This window comes from Macrobrachium rosenbergii, chromosome 37 (genome assembly GCF_040412425.1).
Source record: "Macrobrachium rosenbergii isolate ZJJX-2024 chromosome 37, ASM4041242v1, whole genome shotgun sequence".
Classification (NCBI taxonomy): Eukaryota; Metazoa; Arthropoda; class Malacostraca; order Decapoda; family Palaemonidae; genus Macrobrachium; species Macrobrachium rosenbergii.
Window position 1 is genome coordinate 7,164,757 of NC_089777.1, and position 22,742 is coordinate 7,187,498.

General features: G+C 36.9%; 1 protein-coding gene across 8 annotated transcripts in view; it reads left to right on the forward strand.

The window, feature by feature from the left end:
- spir (spire type actin nucleation factor) overlaps nucleotides 1-22,742 on the forward strand; it is a 506,323-nt gene that overhangs the window by 380,851 nt on the left and 102,730 nt on the right. For all 8 annotated transcript variants that reach the window (XM_067081384.1, XM_067081387.1, XM_067081385.1 and 5 more), the window contains 2 exons: nucleotides 770-878; nucleotides 6,903-7,032. In XM_067081384.1, coding sequence (XP_066937485.1) covers nucleotides 770-878; nucleotides 6,903-7,032 — 239 coding nt within the window. The remainder of the gene's footprint in view (nucleotides 1-769; nucleotides 879-6,902; nucleotides 7,033-22,742) is intronic.

The following is a 22,742-nucleotide window of genomic DNA, read 5'->3' on the forward strand; positions in this document are numbered from 1 at the left end:
CCTAAGGGAAAACAGATTATAAGGAACACCTCCATGTAAAGCACAAAGAAGGCCTAGTATTTAATGGGTTTTGTTTACATTGCGGCAAGAGCTTTATTCCCTGTTTGGTATTGGGATATATAATTTTTATGATATATAATTCGTTCCAATTGCCAGTTAACATTTAACAGGTGTTTTGCCTGTGTTTTCCTATTGTTCATACATATCATTTATTGATTATGATATATATATATATAGATGGAGATTACGATGCATTTAATTAGTGTAATTATGACTTAAAGGCATTACTCTTGAAGTGACAAAATATTGAGCAGTAAAATTGTGATAAATGAAATCATATGTTGTTTTGAGTCAGCGATGCTCTCTCTCTCTCTCTCTCTCTCTCTCTCTCTCTCTCTCTCTCTCTCTCTCTCTCACACACACACACACACACACACACACACACACACATACACATACACATATTTCACACTTTCATGGACATTGAAAATGTCTACAATCTCTCTCTCTCTCTCTCTCTCTCTCTCTCTCTCTCTCTCTCTCTCTCTCTCTCTCTTATCACACACACACACCAAAACACAAATTTCACATCTTTCCAGGACAATGAAAATCTCTAAAATCTCTCTATCTTTTTAAATGACTCATGGACCTCCAGTTAACGAATCTCTCTCTCTCTCTCTCTCTCTCTCTCTCTCTCTCTCTCTCTCTCTCTCTCTCTCTCTCTCTCTCTCTCTCATGGACCTCCAATTAACGCCTTACGCTCCGACAGGTACACACTTAACAAGGTGATGGTGGATGGAGACATCCCGCCCAGAGTCAAGAAGGACGCCCACGCAATCATACTGGATTTCATCAGATCCAGACCACCGCTCAGAAAGGTAAAATAACCGCGAAGGAAAATTTCTTGAAGATAAGGCTTCAATAGGGCTTCACATTATGCTTCAACAGGATGTTTTGAGGAAAGGGAAAAGGGAGGTTTCGTATTATGCTTCTACAGGATGTTTTGAAGAAAGGGGCTGGAAAGAGGGGTTAAGATCTAAGAGAAAGGGTCCTTGAAAGAAAGAAGGGGAGATGTAATAAAAACAGTAATGTTTTGCTTCCAGAAGATGGAATGAGATAAAAAAAAACTAACTCTTTTAAAGGCTTCATATTATGCTTCCAGAGGATGATTTGAGGAAAGGGGGTTAAGATCTAAGAGAAAAGGCCCTTGAAAGAAAATAGGGGAGATGAAATTTAAAAAAAAAAATGTTTTGCTTCCAGAAGATAGTATGGAATGGGGATGAAGAAAATAAGGCTTCGTATTATGCTTCCAGAGAACGTTTTGAGGTCAGGAGCTGGAATGAGAATTAAAATCTAAGAGAAAGGGCCCTTGAAGGAAAGTAGGGTAGATCAAATAAACAAAAGTAATGTTTTGCTTCCAGAAGATGGTATGGAATGGGAATGAAGTAAATAAGGCTTAATATTATGCTTTCAGAGGCTTTTTTGAAGAAAGGGCCTGGAAAGAAGGTTATGATTCTAAGAGAAAGGGTCCTTAAAAGAAAGTAAGGGAAATCAAATGGAGAAAAAGTTAACGATGTGCTTCCAGGTGACCGTATGGGATATAAAAAAAGTCTTCAATAAGGTTTCATATTATGTTTCCAAAGACTGTTGTGAAGAAAGGAGCTGGAAAGGGAGTTTAAGATATAAGAGAAAGGGTCCTTGAAAGAAAGTAGGGGAGACCAAATGAAAAAAAAAAGTAATGTTTTGCTTCTAGAAGATGGTATGAAATGGGAATGAAGAAAATAAGGCTTAATATTATGCTTCCAGAGATTGTTGTGAAGAAAGGGGCTGGAAAGGGAGTTTAAGATCTAAGAGAAAGGGTCCTTGAAAGAAAGTAGGGGAGATGAAATGCAAAATAAAGTTAGTATTGTGCTTCCAGAAAATGTTATGGAATATATCGAATGGGAGTGAAGAGAGGAGCTGTGGTGGGAGAGAGAAGGTCAGTAGGGGGAAATAGGGAAGCTACAAAAAAGAATTAGGTTGTTATGGTCCCAGAAGAAGGTGTGGGAGGGCGGAGAAGACAATCAGGTTAGACATGAAAGGAAAAATCTGGAAAGGAAAGGTATTAATAGCACTTCTTTGGTTGCTCTGATTAAATAGGGGCCTACCCTAGGCCACCCTATAGAGGTATACCTTTATTGCTCGTTACCTATTCATAGACGTTGCCTGATTGAATATTTAAAAACAAAATTGGCAACGAAATTAGAGGACATTTCATTTCTAAATGTCAGAACACAACTAATTTAAGAAAGACTATTCCTCAGATCTTTTTACATTATTGGTCATTGATATCTTGCTACGATTTGCAGTACTATCTTAGTGCTTGTATCATCTTGACTTAAAGATATTTTTCGATGCAGCATACAAATAGGAGAAAAATTTGACATTATAAATTTTACTTATTTCTGAAAATTCACCTCTAGACTGCTATCCCCCTTGTTATGGATGACAGGCATCACAGATCGGCTATCTAAATCTAATTTTTATTTTGGTTTGAGTGTCATGCCTCATCAGAATCACATTGCTGACATGGTCTAGCAATGCAAACCATTGCTAAACATGAACTTCATTGTAAGATACTGAAGGTCAAGTGCGTATCCAGGTGGGTCTCATAAGGCAGCTGTTTAAATAAAACTAAACCAGTTCTCCTTATGATAGGGTCGCCCTGAGGACAGGGGAGTATCTTGAGTGAATATGTCAGTTCTTATCAAATATAATATCAATAAACCAGGCAAATATGACTGACAGACAACAACAAGGTCTATAATGAAGATTGCCAATAAAAAAAAAAATCTATCTTATACTTCATTAAACAACAATTTTTCAAACAAAAAGTATTGTCAAAAAGGAACGAAAAAGTTTTGAGAGACTTCCAACTTTAGTAGTTTGACAATTGATTTCTTGTTTGTAAAGCAGACAGAATGTTATCTACTAAAGAAACAATCAATTTAGTTAAACCCCAAAGGGAGAGAGATCTTTTAGACCAATAAAGGTGAATGGTTAATAAAAACAAAGGCTAAAAATCAGCTTAAGCCATATACAATACGAGAACTCAGTAGCTAAACATAGAAGGAAATGGATTGCTACCTCACTTTCGAGAGGAAAGGAGTTCCCTAATAAATTTGGACTACAGTATTCGAATTGTATAAATTGAGGTACAGTAGAACAATAGCCATGCTACTTAAATACATTGAACATAAAGTAAAGCAGACTGTGGCCCTGTTTCTAGGATGTTAATACTAAAGTTCATTGGCAAAAATGCATCTTTAGAAATTAAAAGCCTCTGCCAAAATAGACCTGTACACGTATTTCTGACCCAGGAGGAAATCTTTCAAATAAGACACACATATCAGACTGGTTTCTCTGTTTTATGATTCAGTACTGTCATTTACAGAATAAAACTGGAAAGGAAAATGTACACCTTCACCAAGAGATATACAGAAAATGGATTCCTTTCATGTGTATAAAAACCAGGAAAGACAGCCAAAGTACAAATTAGCTTGAATGACACCAAAACATCATGGAACTTGAATCACTGGATACAAAAGACTGAAATAAATTGTTTTTGTAAAATGCGACTTCTGTACTCCTGAAAACAATGATCATCACATATTGACAATTATAAAAATGCAAGCCAAGCAATACTGAAACCTTTTTTTAATAATAAAGGTTCCTGTTGGTTATGAAGTTGACTAAAATTGAACCTAGTGAAACTCAAGGCGGGAATGAAAATTGTATATAGCAGAAAGTAACTACAGTCAAGGAGAGAATGGCCCTTCAAAAAACTGTCCATGCAGCCACAGGTGTAATCTAAATAAAATGTACACCTTAATTGAATTAAGGTTAAAATACTAAAATGATTTTAGTGAAATATGTGGCAAAGTAAAGAAATGTATGAATGGCAGCTTAATCATTGCAATATAATATTTGGAACAGACTTAAGAGAGAATGATATGGCTCTATGTGCTTTGATCACCTAATCCAGTACAAAGAAAGCCACTCACTCATTAGTCAGAGATTTTGAAAAATTGCTATAAGGCACACTTATTAAAAATGAAAATTTTTAACTGCTCAATCTGAAGTACTGCACAGTACTATCTGCTGATATATAATTGAAACCACAATGGATTGTATGCATTATAATCGCCTAATACAGTATTCATGACTTTAATATTAATGACTAATGTGTACTGACAACGTAAGTCAAAATTCACATATGGATGGGGATATACATAACATACTATAAAGCAGTTTCTCGGCTGAGTTTTGAAAACTGAAGTTGTTTGTTAGGACTGCATGTTACCTTTCATAACATATAAATACAAGTTTCTTCACTATCAACAAGTTGCAAAGATGTGAAAATTATTTTTTCTCATTTAAAGGTTTATTTTAATTCAAAATTATATACATTTTTGTTCTTCTGACACTGGCTGTAATAATTTAAGTATTTTGTGTTGTCTATATGACAGTGAACATATATATTACTTTCTAAACAGTGAAATTTACAGTATTCATAGTTTCTTAAACCACAAGGAACTCTTCAATCAGTTGACACAAATGTGCCCATGTACTGCAGACAATTTTGAATGGAATATATTTGATGATCACTAGAGAAGTGATCTTTTTCCAGTATCAGTATCATGCCTACAAAGCAGTACAAGCCTCATATCACACTTTTCAATCACTACAGAGCTGATTGTGAGTTATATCAGCTGCCTAACAAGTTAAAGTTATTGTACATCAGAGATTACAATGGTAGGTTTGTTTTAGTCTTCAAAGATGGCACATTCTCTTAATCATTCTGTTGGATACAGTTTCTCTTAGTTTTTATTAGAAGTAATAAAAACTCATTACTCATTGGGAAGCTTACTAGATATTAAGTAAAACAGTATAATAAATTGCTGGATGAATCATCCATTCAAAATAGAAATGGACACTACAACTAATATATAAAATTACCACAATAATGTTGAAAAGGGTTAATACAAAAATATTACATCTCAACATTTTGGGGACAACTTGTCTGGTGTTTCCAACACTGCCCCCTGTTCAACAAATTCTTTTGAGTTTATTAGTAGAATTTTTCTTAATAAATACTCAAGCAGGGAAGCTCATAGTTATGGCTTACTGTATATAACTAAATGTAATGATGTGTGTAATTAGATTATCTTATATAATTCAGATGCTAATAGGTCAACTATTTTGCTATTATGCAAAAGTAACTGTTTTTTAAAAAAAAGGCAGATGTATAGATCAGCATCATACTGTGAGTTTTAGATGCAAGTTCAGACCATCCGTAAAAGAGGACTCAGAATCTGTACTGTTCTTTAATTCCCCTCCTCCAAATAAATTAGTTGGAACTACTGAACCTTCGCTACTTTTGCAATATGACATTAGTATTACTTTGTGCAATGGGAAAATTTGCTAAAATTCATTTGGGTAAGGTCATATATTTTTTAATAACCATATATTTATCTATCCCAGAATCAAGCAAATTTGTGTGTTGACTCGATAATTATGAGGGTTAGAAGTCCTCCAGTGCTAGAATTTCACCCTCCATGGGCTGTGTGCTTTCTCGAGTTTTGTAGCCTTCTATACTTTTTACCAACTAATTACACGTGAACCCATGAACCTCAAAACAATATAAAGAATAATGAAGTTGCATTGTCTGCACTATGCAATTTATATTGATAGCTCCAAATCTCATCGTGATGAGGACTTGGCTGCTGTGCATGTATTCTTTGATTAAGCAAGTCTGCTCTCTTAACCTAACAGTGCCTTTTTATTTTCATAGTAGATTTCTGAACTATATTCTGCAGTTATGATTATCAAAAGTATGCATCCACAAAAATTAAATTCTCACTGACTAGAATTGCAGTACAGTATTCTAAAAGGCCATCAGACTGTTCATTTGCAATAAATTTGGTATTTATTCCAAAGATTTTGTAAAGCCAACAGGAATGTTGAAATATCGAAGACCATTGCTCTTGCAGGATGAAAGTTAGCCAAATTTTAATCCATGCTGGTCATTGTTCAGCATTTCATAATCTGTCATCTGAAATGATAGGTAAATTTTGTGGAATGTTGGACTATTAGTAAAATCCCAAAAGATTTAACCTACCGTCGAATTAGAGGTAAAAAATTTTTTTATTATTATTATTCAGATCTCAGCCAAGAGTGAATGTCGACTCTAAAACTAATTCCTCTTGGAAATTTTGTCAGTCTTCAACAGTATTTATTCACGCAGTAATAAGATATTAAAGGATATGAATGTGATTACTAATAAATATTGGCGTGCTAAGAAATAGTGCACTATTAATATTGGCATGTAGAGAAAGAAGAGTATTGATATTATTGTACTTGAAAATTGAGATAAAGGTGATTTTTTGTTGCTAGAACTCTCTGATGAAAAACTGATTACTGTTATATTAATTCATCCCAGTTTTAGTAGGCACAGATAATGTTACAGCAATTTGGCGCTCACTCTGGTTGTTTTCCAGCTTCCATTGTGATCCATTGATTCTAACACAAGACTCCTTAGGTCTGTTACAAACTAATTGGACATATGTTAATCTGCTAGGTTTTATTGTAACTGAATTTGCTAGTCACGCGAATCCTTTACGAGTGGTTAATGTCTGTTGTATTGGCATCAGTGATCACTGGTATAGGGATGTGGACATAGTTCATTTTAGTTTTACTCTACTTATTGTTCTTATATATGCATAGTTTCATTTATGCTTTTGTTTTTGACATGTTAAGTGTACCACCTAAGAAGTTCTAAAGCAATCTTTACGTTTAGTTTACCAGCCTAGAAGTATTGAAGGAATGAGATAATTAATACCACATTCTGTTATTTATTCCAGGCATCAGAAAGGAAATTACTTCCTCCGCCGAGAAAGATCTCCTCACCGATGGAATTGCTCATGGAAAGCATCAGGAAAGACCACACACTGAGGCACGTCGGTACTCCTGCTCGTGCGAGACCCATGTCTAGTGAGTACCCATTGCTGTATTTGCTTAATTTGTTGATTTTATAGACTGCCTTTGATGCTGGACTCTATATCTACATGAACAAGAAGTCGTCGGTAATATACATCATCGTCGATAATATACATTTCGTCTGTATATCTTGTCGTGTGGGCCCTGGAATAAGTTTGTTTTATGGGTATATTATGTCGATCCCTTGCGCTTTTCTTAAATACCAGTAATGTGTTAGTCATACATCTCCAATGAGGCAACCTAATAAATAGTTAGATAACATGTTTGCTCAGTGAAATGGACATCACTATATTGTATAAGTTCATCTGTTGCCTTACAGATGCCTCTGTGATGTATAGTCTCGCGTGTGACCTTAAAGATGTTTTAGTTTCGTATAGGCTCACCCGTTGCCTTAAAGATGTTCCCGTGTTATTTAGGCTCACCTGTGGCCTTAGTTATGTTTCTGCTTTGTACAGGGTCACCTATGGCTTAAAGATATTCCTGTTTTGTACAGGATCACTGGTTGCTTTAAGGATATCTGTGTTTTGTATAGATTCACGTGCTACTTTAAAGATGTAAATGCTCTTTGTAGACTCACCTGTTGCCTTAAGGATGGTCCTGTGTTGTATAGGCTCATCTGTTGCCTTAAAGATGTTCCTGTGTTGTATAGACTCATCTGTTGCCTTGAAGATGTTCCCGCTTTGTATAAGTTCCTTCATTGCCTCTAAGATGTTCCTGTTTTGTACGGACTCACCAGCTGATGTAAAGATGTTCCCGTATTGTATAGGCTGTATTGTATAGGCTCACGTGTTGCCTTAAAGATTTTCCTGTAAGCACATCACCTCTCTAAGATTAATTAAACCCCTATCAAAAAGCTGTGGTTGCAGCCAGCAAAAGCATGCATAAAGAATATTCTTTATGGGTTGTCTTGCATCATCCCAGTAGTAGACAAGAGTTCATTTTCGTAACTGGTGGATATTGAGACAAGGAGAGGAGAGCTGAAGGTGGGCAAAAAGAGGAATCAGTTTTAGGCAAAAAGATTAGAATAACACATGACGATGGAAGAGATGAAAAGTGAAGGAAGTAGATATCCCATTCAGAAGTCCCAGGTGATTTCATAAAAGAAAATGACTCATTAGTAAGAGGAAAATAATACAGCAATGTAAAGAAAAAGACTTTGGTATGTGGACAATTGAGATGATGGTATCAGTTATGGAACATTTAGAGATAACTTAAAGTGAAAAACTCTGTTGTTTTCATAGTTTTATGAATGTAGATGAGGCCTATGCAAAAATAACCACTCTTTTAAGAGGAATTGTGTATTGACGCCTGAATGGGGTCTTGCCTGAAAAATTCATCACATCGATTATGGAGGTTTAGAAAAAAAGAAAAAACCTAAGGTGAGAACATTGTGCAGAGCTACTAAGTGATTTGGTGTAATTACTTTTATGGGATTATTTCTAAATTCTGATTTAATTCTGTTGATGATGGATGTCTTTAGTGCTTTTAACATAACATGGACATCTCCGTCTCGCGCACTGTTCAAACCATATTTATTCTCAGTCGAGTTATTCCAAAGTCATTAAATCAGTAAAGTTTCTCTTTCCCATCATTACTATTATTATTGAGGCCAAAATAAGACCAATTTCTTCTGTCTTGAATCTTTGTCTGCCTATTTCGAGGCATAAATCCTTAATTTGATGAGGTCTGCTGTCCTCTTCACCATAGGGAATGAAATCAGATCAACATCTCATGCGGACAGCTTCTTTGAATTAGGTTCCCGCTTGATTTTTTTACTGCCCAACCATTCATAGTTTGTTGGGGTTACTCTGCTCATCAGTGGGGCGTAAATCCTGGCGTGGGTCACGAATGTCAGGTCAAAGTCCAAAGGTATTCGGCATTGGTGTAGTTTCATAAAGTTGCGTTTATGACATTATACCAAGGGCCTTAATCCTCACCCTTCAAGAGCGTGTTTTTCAAAGTCGCCATTATTATTAATTATTATTATTATTATTAATTATTATTATTATTATTACAGTTTTCATTTTACATGAATTTAAACGTTTTTCACTTCTTTTCATTTATTCATTCATTCACATGTTGATTTCAGTATACAGTATTATTATTATTATTATTATTATTATTATTATTATTATTATTATTATTATTATTATTATTATTATTATTAGTACACATTTAATTTACGCGAACTTAAACTTCTTTCACTCCTCTTCATTTGTTCCTTCATTCACATATTGATTTTAGTATTTTATTATTATTATTATTATTATTATTATTATTATTATTATTATTATTATTATTATTATTATTACACATTTCGTTTCACTCGAATTTAAACGTCTTTTACTTCTCTTCATTTACTGATTCATTCACATGTCGATTTCGGTATTTTTGAGTAAGATTAGAGAAGCAGTAAACGGGAGATCACCACCTCATTGGACAGGCTGGATTCTCATTAGCGGGACTATTATTATTCACGTCGAGGTCTTTCCTTTAAAAAAGAAAAAAAAAAGAGAGTGGGTCGAACGCATTTGCATGACGGGGGGAGAGAGAGAGAGAGAGAGAGAGAGAGAGAGAGAGAGAGAGAGAGAGAGAGAGAGAACCACCACCAGGTTAAAGTTGAGTCAACCTTCCAATTGTGGGACTTATTCTTCGCTAGAGAATCTCGCATGCGGCTTCAGGTACGTGAGGAGCGTTGGGAGACCTCGTCGGGTCTGGGTGTTTAGGTGTTAATGACGTCTCTCTGTCTCTTCTTTCTTTCTTTAAATCTTCAGCTGAAAACCCTCGTGGACAGAGTCAACAGACTATGATAAACCCAAGAGGGCTCCAAAGGGAGATCAGATTGCAGAGAGAGACATGTCGTAGAAAAAGGTGATAGATAATTAAGTACGAGGGAACACGATAAAACCGATACACCTGAAATTCAGGAGACGTGAGGACAGGCAAAGAGCAGGAATGAATTTGCTCCTCGCTTAAACATTTGGAGATCAGAAGGTTCCACGACCGCACTGGGCAAACCATTCCACATTTCAGTTGTAGCCCAGATAAAACTCCCAGCATAAAACGGGGTTCGGATTTAAAGTGTGTGGTTTGTGTCGTTTAAAGATTACTCTGGGCCAAGTAAATAAAATGCTTTGGGTTGTTTTAAGGCTAATGAATCGAAATAGGGCCCTAAAAACCTATTTGTTGTACGTGAAAAAATATTCTACGTAGAATAAAGACTTTTATTTTATTGTTTATAGGAATTTGTGTATTTTCGACGTCAAAAACCATTTTGTATCTTTGACTCTGGTAAAATGAGATTAAATCAAGTCGGCTTTTATTTTTGTTTATCAATGAATAAGAGAGTCTTCTATGATTTCACTGTTTTGAATTATTCTTATTAAAAATATGTTGCCCATCATTGATAAAAGAGAGGAATCAGAGAGAAGCATTCTTGAATACTGGAGTGATGGAGAATATTTAGTGCCAGGAATAAGTGGTTTTTGTAAATATTTTTTTGTTTGTGTATGGTTTAAACGTGTCTCATCTCTCTCTCTCTCTCTCTCTCTCTCTCTCTCTCTCTCTCTCTCTCTCTCTCTCTCACACACACACACACACACACACACACACACACACACACACAATCTTCCCACGAGGAATGACATTGATTTTGTGATTTGTTTAGACTTCGTTAGGTATTTTCCCTTTGGGCGTGATCTGCTTCACAAAACCTGGAGACATCACAGCTTTTGTGGAGACACGTTTAAGGAAAACTTTTTATCATTTTTCATCGTTCTTAGTTTTCTGTAAAAGAAAACTATCGAGATGGCTTTGTCTGTCCGTCCGCACTTTTTCTTTCCGTCCGCACTTTTTCTGTCCGCCCTCAGGTCTTAAAAACCACTGTGGCTAGAGGGCTGTAAATCGGTATGTTGATCAGTCACACTCCAATCATCAAACATACCAAATTGCAGCCCTCTAGCCTCAGTAGTTTTTATTTTATTTAATGTTAAAGTTAACTATGACAGGCCACCACCGGGCCATGGCTGAAAGTTTCATGGGTCACACCTCATACAGCATTATACGCTGTACAGAAAACTCGATTGCCCCCGAGGAAACTTTGGCGCATTTTTTACTTGTTAACTTTTGAAGAGCCAGTGACAACAGCGCCTGATCGCCTGTCGCATTTCGATTGCAAAATACTTCCCCTTCAAACCGAATTGAAAATATCTGGGTGTTTTCGTAACGCTGACGTCAGCTGCTCAGTCCTGTGTGCATTAAACGAACTACTGCATTGATGTGGATAAATGCTGTGACGTCACGGCACGACCGTATTTGCCTTTTGTTTTTACCCCATCAGATTTTTCCGTCGTTGAATTGTGTTTTTCCAGGGTTTGTTTGTGTATTTGTTTGTTTTTTTTTTTTTTTTTTTGCAGTTTTTCAAGTTTATCTTGAAGTTATTTTCTTAGAATGTAACGGGTTCTTCTCATTTTTAACACTTCTATGTTATGATGTCATTTCACACTATCCCTCGCTTTGGCCTCTCTCTCTCTCGCTCTCTCTCTCTCTCTCTCTCTCTCTCTCTCTCTCTCTCTCTCTCTCTCTCTCTCTCTCTCTCTGGAAGTTATTTTCAAGTATGTAAGGTTTGATCTTATTTTTCTTACATCTCTGTTATGATAACATTTCACAATATCCATTGGCATAACTCTCTCTCTCTCTCTCTCTCTCTCTCACCTTTACCCTTTCACTTTCTTGCCTACCCTTGGATCTGGATTTATTTGTTAGTAAGATGTGTCATTTTCAGTACACCCCTGGCCTCATATTTCCTTATCTGTCTTGACCTGTTATTGCCTCTGTCCCCGAGTGCATTCCTCTTACGCCAGTTGATACAAATCGATCATATAACCAAGCAGCAACCAAGATTAAATGTTATTAATTTGATCATCTCAGTAGTAATAGTCTGTCTGTTTCTCTTCTATTAGATCATACACATGTAAAGTATATTTTTGAATATATGGTATATATGTATTTATATATATATATATATATATATATATATATATATATATATATATATATATATATATATATATATATATATATATATATATATATATTTATATTATAGATGAAACTTTCGTTTTAAACTAATTTTTTTTTGTTTCCTCTTCCACTTCTTTACGGCGTCGATAACCTAGACGTTACGACGCCAGTTTTAATGACCGTAAATCAATCAATCTCTCTCTCTCTCTCTCTCTCTCTCTCTCTCTCTCTCTCTCTCTCTCTCTCTCTCTCTCTCTCTCTCTCTCTGAAACATGGAGCTCCTAACAGTTTGAAAGTCAAGGACCCGTAATTTTGCTTGGTTGTAAAGGTTTCGGCTCACCCTTGTAGAAACTTGGTTCGATCCCTGGACAGGGAGAAGACAGGAATAATATTGGTCAGGTTTCCTTAAAAATCCGGTATTTCTCCATTATTAGCATAATTAGTGAGGTAGTATCTGGTCGTTAGTCGACTGTGGTGTGTCAATCTCTTTCATTCCTTTTACTGTACCTCCGTTCTTATTCTCCTTCTTTCATCTGACTTTCCACTTCCACCCTCTCCAACAATTGCTTCATAGTGCAACTGCGAGGTTTTCCTCCTGTTACACCTTTCAAACCGTCTTACTGTCAATTTCTGTTTCAGCGCTGAATGACCTCGTAGGTCCCAGCGCTTGGCCTTTGTCTTAAATTCGATATTCCTTCCTTCCTCCCTTCTCTCCCATTCCAATTTGTCTTCGAGTTTTCAACTTTTTTTTTATTTTTCTTTAATCAGGTTTTGTTTCAGTCTGTCCCTTTCAGTTGAAGTTTCTTGTTATTGTTGTGCAGAGCGAGAGTTTTAATAGTTTTTAAATGCAGTCGCCTGGATTTGAGGTACCGAAGAATGAGGGAAATATATATATATTCCGTGAAAATATATCATTTCCAGGTTTTCTCTTTATATGTCAGAAAAAAAAAAAGTTTTCGATGTCAATGACCACGGCTGTTGTGACGCCTGTTTAAAGGGATCAGCTGGTTTATAAGAGCTTTATGGCTGGTGGTTGCATTCTGAAGTTGCTAATTCTAACGTTTATTTATACTCTTCGTATTGTTTCCCTTCTTTCTTTAGACTCCCACTTCGCTTCCCTTCAACTTTCGAAAGTTCTCCTCCTCCTCCTCCTCCTCCTCCTCCTCCTCCTCCCACGCTTGTGCCTACCAACTCCTCAGTTCCTTCCTACCTCTTACACCAACACCCACCTAATCTACATAGCTCTTACATCTCCCCCACCCCCACCCCTTTCCAACCCCACCCTTATCCGCCTCCAAGGGCCCAAGCTGTGCCCTCACTCTGTTTGCTGATCTAACATTCTATCATAATTAGAGCACTTTTTCCCTTCTTGGCATGACAATAGTCAGGTTTAGAGAGAGAGAGAGAGAGACAGAGAGAGAGAGAGAGACAGAGACAGAGACAGAGAGAGAGAGAGAGAGAGTGAGAGTTTTCTTCGAAGTCTTTATCCTTTTCATAAGTCTTTTTGGTTCGCTTGCCGAGCTCGAGACCCAAAGAGCCGGAGAGCTTCTTCAAGTAGTCCCTTGAGGAAATTAAATGCGTTCTAAAATTATGCTTCCTTCTCGCTTTTATGTAATAGAGGCAAGCGACGGCTGCTGCTGCTACTACTACTTCTCCCCCACCCCCCTTCCCCCGAAGGTGGGGCGGGGAAGTGGGGAGGGGATGAGAGAAGGGAGATAATGAGAGTTATGAGATGGAGGAGGAAGGAGAAGATTTGTCATTATCCTCTCGGCTTTTCATATACCAGGCAGCGTGCAGGTGCTCAAAGGGAACGGTTACCTCAAAGCTGAGAGCATTTCTCTCTCGCTGGAAAAATGGACATTCTTTCCCAAATCTGAAACCTCGGTTCACTCTCTCATTTCTTCAGTGATCTCGAGCGTTTTTGATTTATGCGATGCGTCAGGGGAATGCACTCGCTTTAGACACACACACACACACACACACACACACACACATACACTCTTGGGATGAAGTTGGTGTGTCTGCGATCTTTTCTTTTCGTTCTTTTTTTTTTCCTTGAGCCATTCACCATTAGTATGAACAGTTTATTGTTAGAAATGTGAGTGCTTAGTAAAATAAAATATTGTGTGTAAGAATGAGAGTATGCTAATGCATATATATGTGTGTGTGTGTATTTATTTATATACTGTATTTATACGAGTGTATGTATATATATATATATATATATATATATATATATATATATATATAAATATATATATATATATATATATATATATATATATTTATATATATATATATATATATATATATATATATATATATATATATATAATCTCTGTGAGAGAGAGAGAGTATGTGACAGCTGTTTAGGTTCATGTGTTAGATAACAAAATAAGGTATGTTATGAAAGAAGTATTTTCTTTGGCCATTGAACCTACGAAAATCTGCGTAAGAATGTTTCTCTGTAACCTGGATTTTGTTGTTGTTGACATGCGGATTGTAAACAACATTTTTTCATTATTCCTTTAAATAGGTTTCTGGGGAATTCTGCCTTTGAGCAGTCCTCGTTTTTAGTGGAACCTAATTATTGTATTTTCCCCGTATTGGAAATATAAGCATTGTAATTATAAGATTACTGTTGTTTATTATATTTCAATGATCTCTCCCCTCGTCTCATTAGTATTTCATTGTATTAATGTTGGTAATAGCAAAGGAGTTTTAGGCCGACCCCTTGAGAATTCTAACAAACAAAATAAGACACATCAGAGACGATTGCATGTTACGATTGTGTGTATGTGTGACGAGGATTGCTTGTATGTGTGGTAGTTCCTCGTTGGGAAAGCGGTTTGCGTTCTCAGCTACCACTCTGTTGGTCGCGAGTTCGAATCTCCAACCGGCCAATGAAGAATAAGAGGAATTTATTTCTGGTGATAGAAATTAATTTCTGGCTATAATGTGGTTCGGATTCCACAGTAAGCTGTAGGTCCCGTTGCTAGGTAACCAATTGGTTCTTAGCCACGTAAAATAAATCTAATCATTCGGGCCAACCCCAGGAAAGCTGTTAATCAGCTCAGTGGTCTAGTTAAACTAAGATGTACTTAACTTTTTTGTACGTGTGGTCACAGTCTCTGCATACACACGCATGCGTATTGAGGACTGGATGTGACGGGAGTTGCCTCAAATTGGATGACCTGGGAAACAAGCAAATGATAATTAAAAGGAATGAAAGAATTCCCATTCGGTTTTTCTTTCTCGTTCACTCGTGTGGGCCCCTGTGCATGTGGGTGGCGCGGATTAAGGGGGAACTATGAAAATACAATTAAACTTTTCTTCTTTTTTGTTTTTTAAGGGGAGGGAAATAGGCCTCAAGGGAGACACGCTAATGGACTGGATAGAATTCAGGGACAAGACAAGGGGCTTTCGAGAGGGGCAGAGGCGGTTGAAGGGGAATTCTGTGCTGGAAATCAAAGGAATATCTCGTGAGGTTATGAAATATGCTCATCTGGCTCTAGATTGCTCTTCCACAGAAATTATATATATATATATATATATATATATATATATATATATATATGTATATATATATATATATATATATATATATATATATATATATATATATATATATATATATATATATATATATATATATATAGAGAGAGAGAGAGAGAGAGAGAGAGAGAGAGAGAGAGAGAGAGAGAGATTTTACCTGTACATTTACCTTAGATTGATTATACCCGTCTGGGCGTGTGGTATTGCCTCTTAGATGCCTTATCTTGTTTAGACACTTATATTATTCGGCATTGTTATTTAAATATACTATTTGGCGTAGTTATTGAAACGAATATGTATGTGAAAAGAGAGAGAGAGAGAATAAATCCAGTTGTGACTGAACACCATATTCTTTGGAAGCTTGAATTTCAAGTGAATGGCTCATGTGGTGGGATTCTCCATATGAATAGGATTCATCTTGTGAATAATAATAATAATAATAATAATAATAATAATAATAATAATAATAATAGGAGGAGGAGAAGGAGAAATGCAAGTAAACACTCACCAGGTGAATTTCACGTATTCACACTTCACTTTCAGTAAGTTTAACGAGAAAAAAAAATTATCAGAAGCACGTCATCGGTTCAGTCACCTTCGTACCGTACTTGTACAGACACGTTAACGCACACAGACGCTGGAGCATCCTTCTTCTCTGGTCTCATCATCGATTTAGGTGTCCAACTTCTTAAACTTTTGTCGCGCTCCGATTTTTACCCCTCAAAGACAAATCCTCCGGGCCAGCTCGATGTGAATCAGCGGTCTGGTTAGAATACTTTAAAGCAGTCGGAAGCGAGAGAGAGAGAGAGAGAGAGAGAGAGAGAGAGAGAGAGAGAGAGAGAGAGAGAGAGAGAGAGAGAGAGAAGCAGCATAATGATACAACTCGATATGTCTCATTCGAAGGACACCGTCACCAACACCTGTCTCCTGAGAACTGACAGTAATTAATAACGAAGCGAAGGTGCTGTCTCGAATATCCCCAGAGAAGTCGACGTTAGAACAAGACACGTTTATTTCCCGAATTCGTCGGCAAAGACAAGTGTGCTCTTGATTCCAGGTATGGAATGCTTTGCTGTGATTGCTGGGGTGGAAATTCGGCGAGAGGGGGAGCCGACCTGAAGGGTGGGAGGGGACGAGAAAGAAATATTGAAGAGAGAGAGAGAGAGAGAGAGAGAGAGAGAGAGAAAGAGCAGAAGCCAGTTGATTGCACCTCGCTTGAGACTTCAATATCAAGGCAACAGCGAAGGAAATCTACTCTATTCGGTTGTGCAAGCACAGATTGTAATTTGTTCCAACATCCACGTCTTCTAAATCGTGGATTTCTTTCATTCTTGAGTAACAACCAAGGTCATATATACAACAAAATCATGAAGCCTCATATAAGAGGCATAATAAAGGTATTGAGGGTAGAGACTGATATTACCTTGCTGTTATTAAAATACCCGAGATTCTTCAGCGCATCCCATGGGGTAGCTACCTCAAAAGGGGAAAATGCCGAGTTTCAGACCATTCCAGCCTTAGAACGTTGAGGTGGTCAAGAGACCCATGAAATTGTAAATTAAAATGAGATGGCCCAGAAGAGGACCCCCATGGAATTGTAAATTTCGATAATACCGACTCTTTGATGGGAACGGATTTTATTTTCTCTGTCTCGAATACTAAAACAGGGTAAAAGGACTGAGTAAGAATTTGGAGCAAAGTTACCAAGCCTGGGAGAGCCGCTTGAAGCGTCGGGTGTCGACAAAATTATTGGATTTTTGGAGCTGAAAACTCCTTGTAGATATAATACAGGAGACGACTAATGCACAGTTATCTTCACATGAATGTAACACCTAAACTGACACGGTTTCTGAAGATATTTATCAGTTTATTTAGCCCCCGTAGAGGGCCAGTGCCTGCAGTGTACCCCAAGTGGTGAGCTGTAGACATTACTAAAGGCTGTTTACAACGTGCCTTCGGCCACTAGTTCCTCGTTGGATGATTCGGTATAGTTGTCGGCTAGCACTCTGCTAGGCCCGAGTTCAAGTCTCCGGCCAGCCAATGAAGAATTAGAGGAATTTATTTCTGGTGATAGAGGTTCATTTCTCGGTATAATGTGGTTCGGATTCCACAATAAGCTGTAGGTCCCGTTGCTAGGTAACCAATTGGTTCTTAGCCACGTAAAATAAGTCTAATCCTTCGGGCCAGCCCTCTCTAGGAGAGCTGTTAATCAGCTCAGTGGTCTGGTTAAACTAAGATATACTTTTTTTTAGCTCGGCCACTAGCTGCAACTACCTTTTAGTCCGTTACTTAACTTCCGTTCCCATTACCTTTCTTCCATCTTGCTGTCCAGCCACTCCAACTCCCCCTTTTCACTCTTGAGCGCTGAATCGCTAAAAGTGCCCCAGTGCTAGGCTGTATAGCCGCATTTTCATAAATCAGCTAATCAATCAATTTATTTAGAACTGGGACTGAATTGGCGTAAGTTTATAATATATCTCTCAGTTTCAGCTTGTTTCGCAACCCAGACTACGTTTGAAATAGAAGTAAAACCGAATGCTGGCATAAAATTGAAATAAATGCGCTGTATATGTTTCTCAAATTACGCTGTAGTCCATAATAGCCTTTTTGATCCATTTTTATTCCCTTGTAATGTAAAGTCAATTAAGCCGACGCTACGATACATAATCAAGAGCCCTTGAAAAGATATTAATTGAGGTGGATTATTAGAACTGCCGCTAAGCTGTCTATTTTTGCGCAACATTTTTCCGAAGTTTCGCAAAAAAAAATAATAAAAAAAAATAGAATATGATCATGTTTTTCACCACTGTTTTCGTTATTGCGATTCTAGTGCCAGTAACTCTCGTGAGGTTCCATTTTTTTTATTACATGGGTTTATGAAAAGAAATTTGGATACAAGCACTCCAGTTTTTCTCTATTTATTTCTTTATTTATATATTTATTTATTTTTGTGGGGGGCGGAGTTAGAAGTAAAACGCATTGAAAACCAAATTTCTGTAATTAGACAAACTGGTGATTCTTGATCAGAAGTGTCTGTGGTTGGAATATTTAAAAGCTAATCGCTAAAGGGCAGGTATTGGAAGTTATACAGTGCTCTTATGAAAAGGAAACTTCCACTTATTTATTATGTTTTTGAGAGGGCGGGGGCGCTCTTGGGTTGCCATTGGAAGTTATACGCTGACACTGTTGTAAAGGAAAACTTATTTTTTTATTTACTTTTGTAGTGGGACTTTTGGATATTTAAATCTGAATGAAATTGTGTTATACCTTCTTTACCTGAGTATGTCAGTTTTTTTTTTTTCCATAATTTTAGGGGATATATTTTAACCGTTCATGTTTTCTCTTCATCTTTAACTTTCCTTACAATCCAGGCACCCAGTAGATTTAAGGGATACAGGAATCATTACTATATAAGAGGGGATACAGTTCTGGTCGTGGTCAAATACAGTTTAAAATTTGCACATCAATTGATTAATTAAATTTATTGAATTTATTGAAAATAATAATTTATTTTTAACATCCGTCAACGAGGGGATTAGAGAAGGCATGTTTTTTTTTTTTTTTTGCTTAGTTTGTATTTTGTCTGTATAAGTTTTCCTGTTAGGTAGCTAGAGGTTTTATTTCGATTTTTGCAAAGATTTAACCCTTGGTGGGCCTCGTAAATGGTGGTATATAGTTCGATTTTTAGAGAGATGGTCGACCTTGGCGGAGATTTGCAGCCTCCGATTCTCTTATTATTATTATTATTATTATTATTATTATTATTATTATTATTATTATTATTATTATTAATGGTGGAAATTCGCAGCATCCGATCTTCTTCTTCTTCTTCTTCTTCTTCTTCTTCTTCTTCTTCTTCTTCTTCTTCTTCTTCTTCTTATTATTATTATTATTATTATTATTATTATTATTATTATTATTATTATTATTACCTTAACTCTGAGTCACTGTTCATGGAAGGATATATTTGTATATCTATTTATTTGTGTGTGTATTTATTTATTTATTTATTTATCAAGCCATTTGTATATTTTTGAGTGAAGGGTGAAAATTGCCCCAGAATAAAAGTTGGAGCTGGTCAACCGAGGGGAGAGACTCCGGAGAGAGCCAATGAAGTGTAAAAGACAGCTGCTAGCTAACAAGTAAGCAGGGGACGAAAGAACGTTGCAGAGAACATCAATTTTAGTGCCGCCTACGGTGCTCGGCGCAAGGCAAACCGTAACAGTGTGGGCGGGCCCACCTACTGCCTCCCCCACCACCACCACCTACTACGTTATGTAGTAAGAAAGCAAGGAAGCTTTAATTAATTTTTTTTTGTGCGTGTCGTGTGTAAAGGAGGAAAAGATTAATTTTGACTGATTGGTCAATTATAATTTTATCATGTAAATTGGTTTTTAAACTAGATTAATTTAGACTGATTGGTTGATTTTAATTTTATTCTGAAAAACTAGATTAATTTAGACTGAAAAAAAGGGTTTTTAAACTCCAAAGACAAAATTATACATTATTCCCACAATGTTTATGTGAATTTCAATAGAGTCCTGTTCCGTCACAACTGGTGGTGACTCTCTCTCTCTCTCTCTCTCTCTCTCTCTCTCTCTCTCTCTCTCTCTCTCTCTCTCTCTCTCTCCTGAGCATCTTCACATGTTCTATAAATGGATGAGACTTTTCGAATAGCATGGGTCTCTCTCTCTCTCTCTCTCTCTCTCTCTCTCTCTCTCTCTCTCTCTCTCTCTCTCTCTCTCTCTGCTTTAAGGAGAAAAGAATTCTGGGAAGCTCTCTTGAAGGGAGCGCTTCTTTTCGAGGGCTTGAATTTCAAGATCGCAGTTTTTTTGTTTTTACGCCACTTTTAGCTTGTTACTGTTTTCGTCGGGTATTTTTAACGCTGCTGCGTGTCCTTTCATTCTATTTTTAACTCTCTCTCTCTCTCTCTCTCTCTCTCTCTCTCTCTCAATAGTCTGAGAGTGAAATTAAATAACATGACTAAATTCTCTCTCTCTCTCTCTCTCTCTCTCTCTCTCTCTCTCTCTCTCTCTCTCTCTCTCTCTCTCTCTCTCTCTCTCAATAGTCAGAGTGAAATTAAAGAACACATGACTAAATTCTCTCTCTCTCTCTCTCTCTCTCTCTCTCTCTCAATAATCTGAGCGTGAAATTAAATAACAAAAATTATATGGCTAAATTCTCTCTCTCTCTCTCTCTCTCTCTCTCTCTCTCTCTCTCTCTCTCTCTCTCTCTCTCTCTCTCTCTCTCAATAATCTGAGCGTGAAATTAAATAACAAAAAATTATATGGCTAAATTCTCTCTCTCTCTCTCTCTCTCTCTCTCTCTCTCTCTCTCTCTCTCTCTCTCTCTCTCGCTTGTAGTCTTCTTTCCGGTATGTTCGAAAGAATACTTTATGGAAGTTTTATTGATGAGAAATTAAATATTGCAATATATCAGGTGAATGATTTGGCTTATTGAATTTTGAAGATGAATTTATTTTAATGGAAAATACTTCAGGAAGAAGTATTTCTGGGGTAACTTTAAAAAAAGTTTTAAAACTAAAAGGGTGTATAACATTTATACACAATAAAGAATAAGATAAATAACAGAATTAAAATATCGTATTATTATGTGGCTAAAAAAAAGCTGTAAAGCTAAAAGGAATTATAACCTTTATACAGCCAATAAAGGATAAATATATAACAGAATTATAATACCATGTTATTACTTGGTTAAAGGGAATGTTTCGACATTGCTCAACCAAAAATTAAAATGTGTGAAAAACGAAGGAAATCTCGCCGAATAATGTTTTGTGAATGGGTGCTGGCAGAATCCGGATTGATCTAACACCTTAAAACGGTACGTACGCAGAAACCTTTGAGCCCTTAAAGTTGCCGAAGTAGAGAGAGAGAGAGAAAGAGAGAGAGAGAGAGAGGGGATTCTATGGACTTGGGGATGTAGGGGAGGGGGACGGGGGATGGCGTTGTTATTGAAGTTCACTCGTCCGAATCGCCGTTGCTATAAATAACCAAATCCCTTATGACGGGAACTTGAGTAAGTTAATCGTGCCTTGGCTGGAGCGAACGTTTTTATGAATCTATGATCGTCTCCTGGAACAAGCTTGAAGTGTTCTGTGGGTGGGGAGAGAGAGAGAGACGTGGAATAAGGGAAATGTCAAGGGGCGATGGGACGTACATACGAGTATACGAGAGAATTTGATCCTTTAAGCCGAAGCATATCGTGGAAAAAGGAAAGCCCACGATGTAGAATGAGATTTAGCAAGGTTCTGAGATTTAGGCTCGGTCTACTTCTTCCCTCGGAGAAAATAGAGACGCCAGATTCTCCTTTTCCTTTTTTTTTTTTTCGTAGTAGTCGTGTTTTCTTCCTTTACTCGGAGTAATCTCTCTGTTTCCTTGCCTTCAGAAACCCGTAGTGGGTTAGTGCCGTCAGTGCACCTCATGCGATGCACGGTAGGCATTCCATGAGTATCTTTGCAGTGTCCATTCCTTAGGCCACTAGTTGCAACCCTTTTCTTTCCTTTCACTTTACCTCCGTTCATATTTTCTTTCTTTCATCTTACCTTCCTCAGCCCTCTCCTAACAATGGTTGCAACTGCGAGATTATCCTCCTGTTACACCTATCAAACCACCTTTTCTCTCAATCTCCGTTTCAGCCATGAGTGACTTCATAGGTCCCAGCGCTTCGCCTTTGGCCTAATTTTTTGCTTCAGAAGTCAGAAATTCTCAGGCATGCAAAATAATCACAGTGTTTTATCGTACTTCTAACAGAAGTGAGATATGAGTCGCTTGACAGTTCATCCTTTACCTTCTGATGTGCAGAATTAGCCTCTTGTGAAGAATAATTAATAGTAACCTCAGCAGCTGTTTCATATTCTTAAGCATAAGGCTCAGCAGCTCGACAGTCTGTGTCACTATTCCGCGTTTTTAAGAGCTCTTGTCTTCTTCTTCTTTTAACGTGCTTTTTTCCCATTTCTTGTCTTTCATGGATATTAAAATCCTGCTTGACCTCCCTCTCAAAGAGAAGAGACAGTTATTATTATTAGTATTATCATTGCACACACACGTGTGTATATATATATATATATATATATATATATATATATATATATATATATATATAATGTA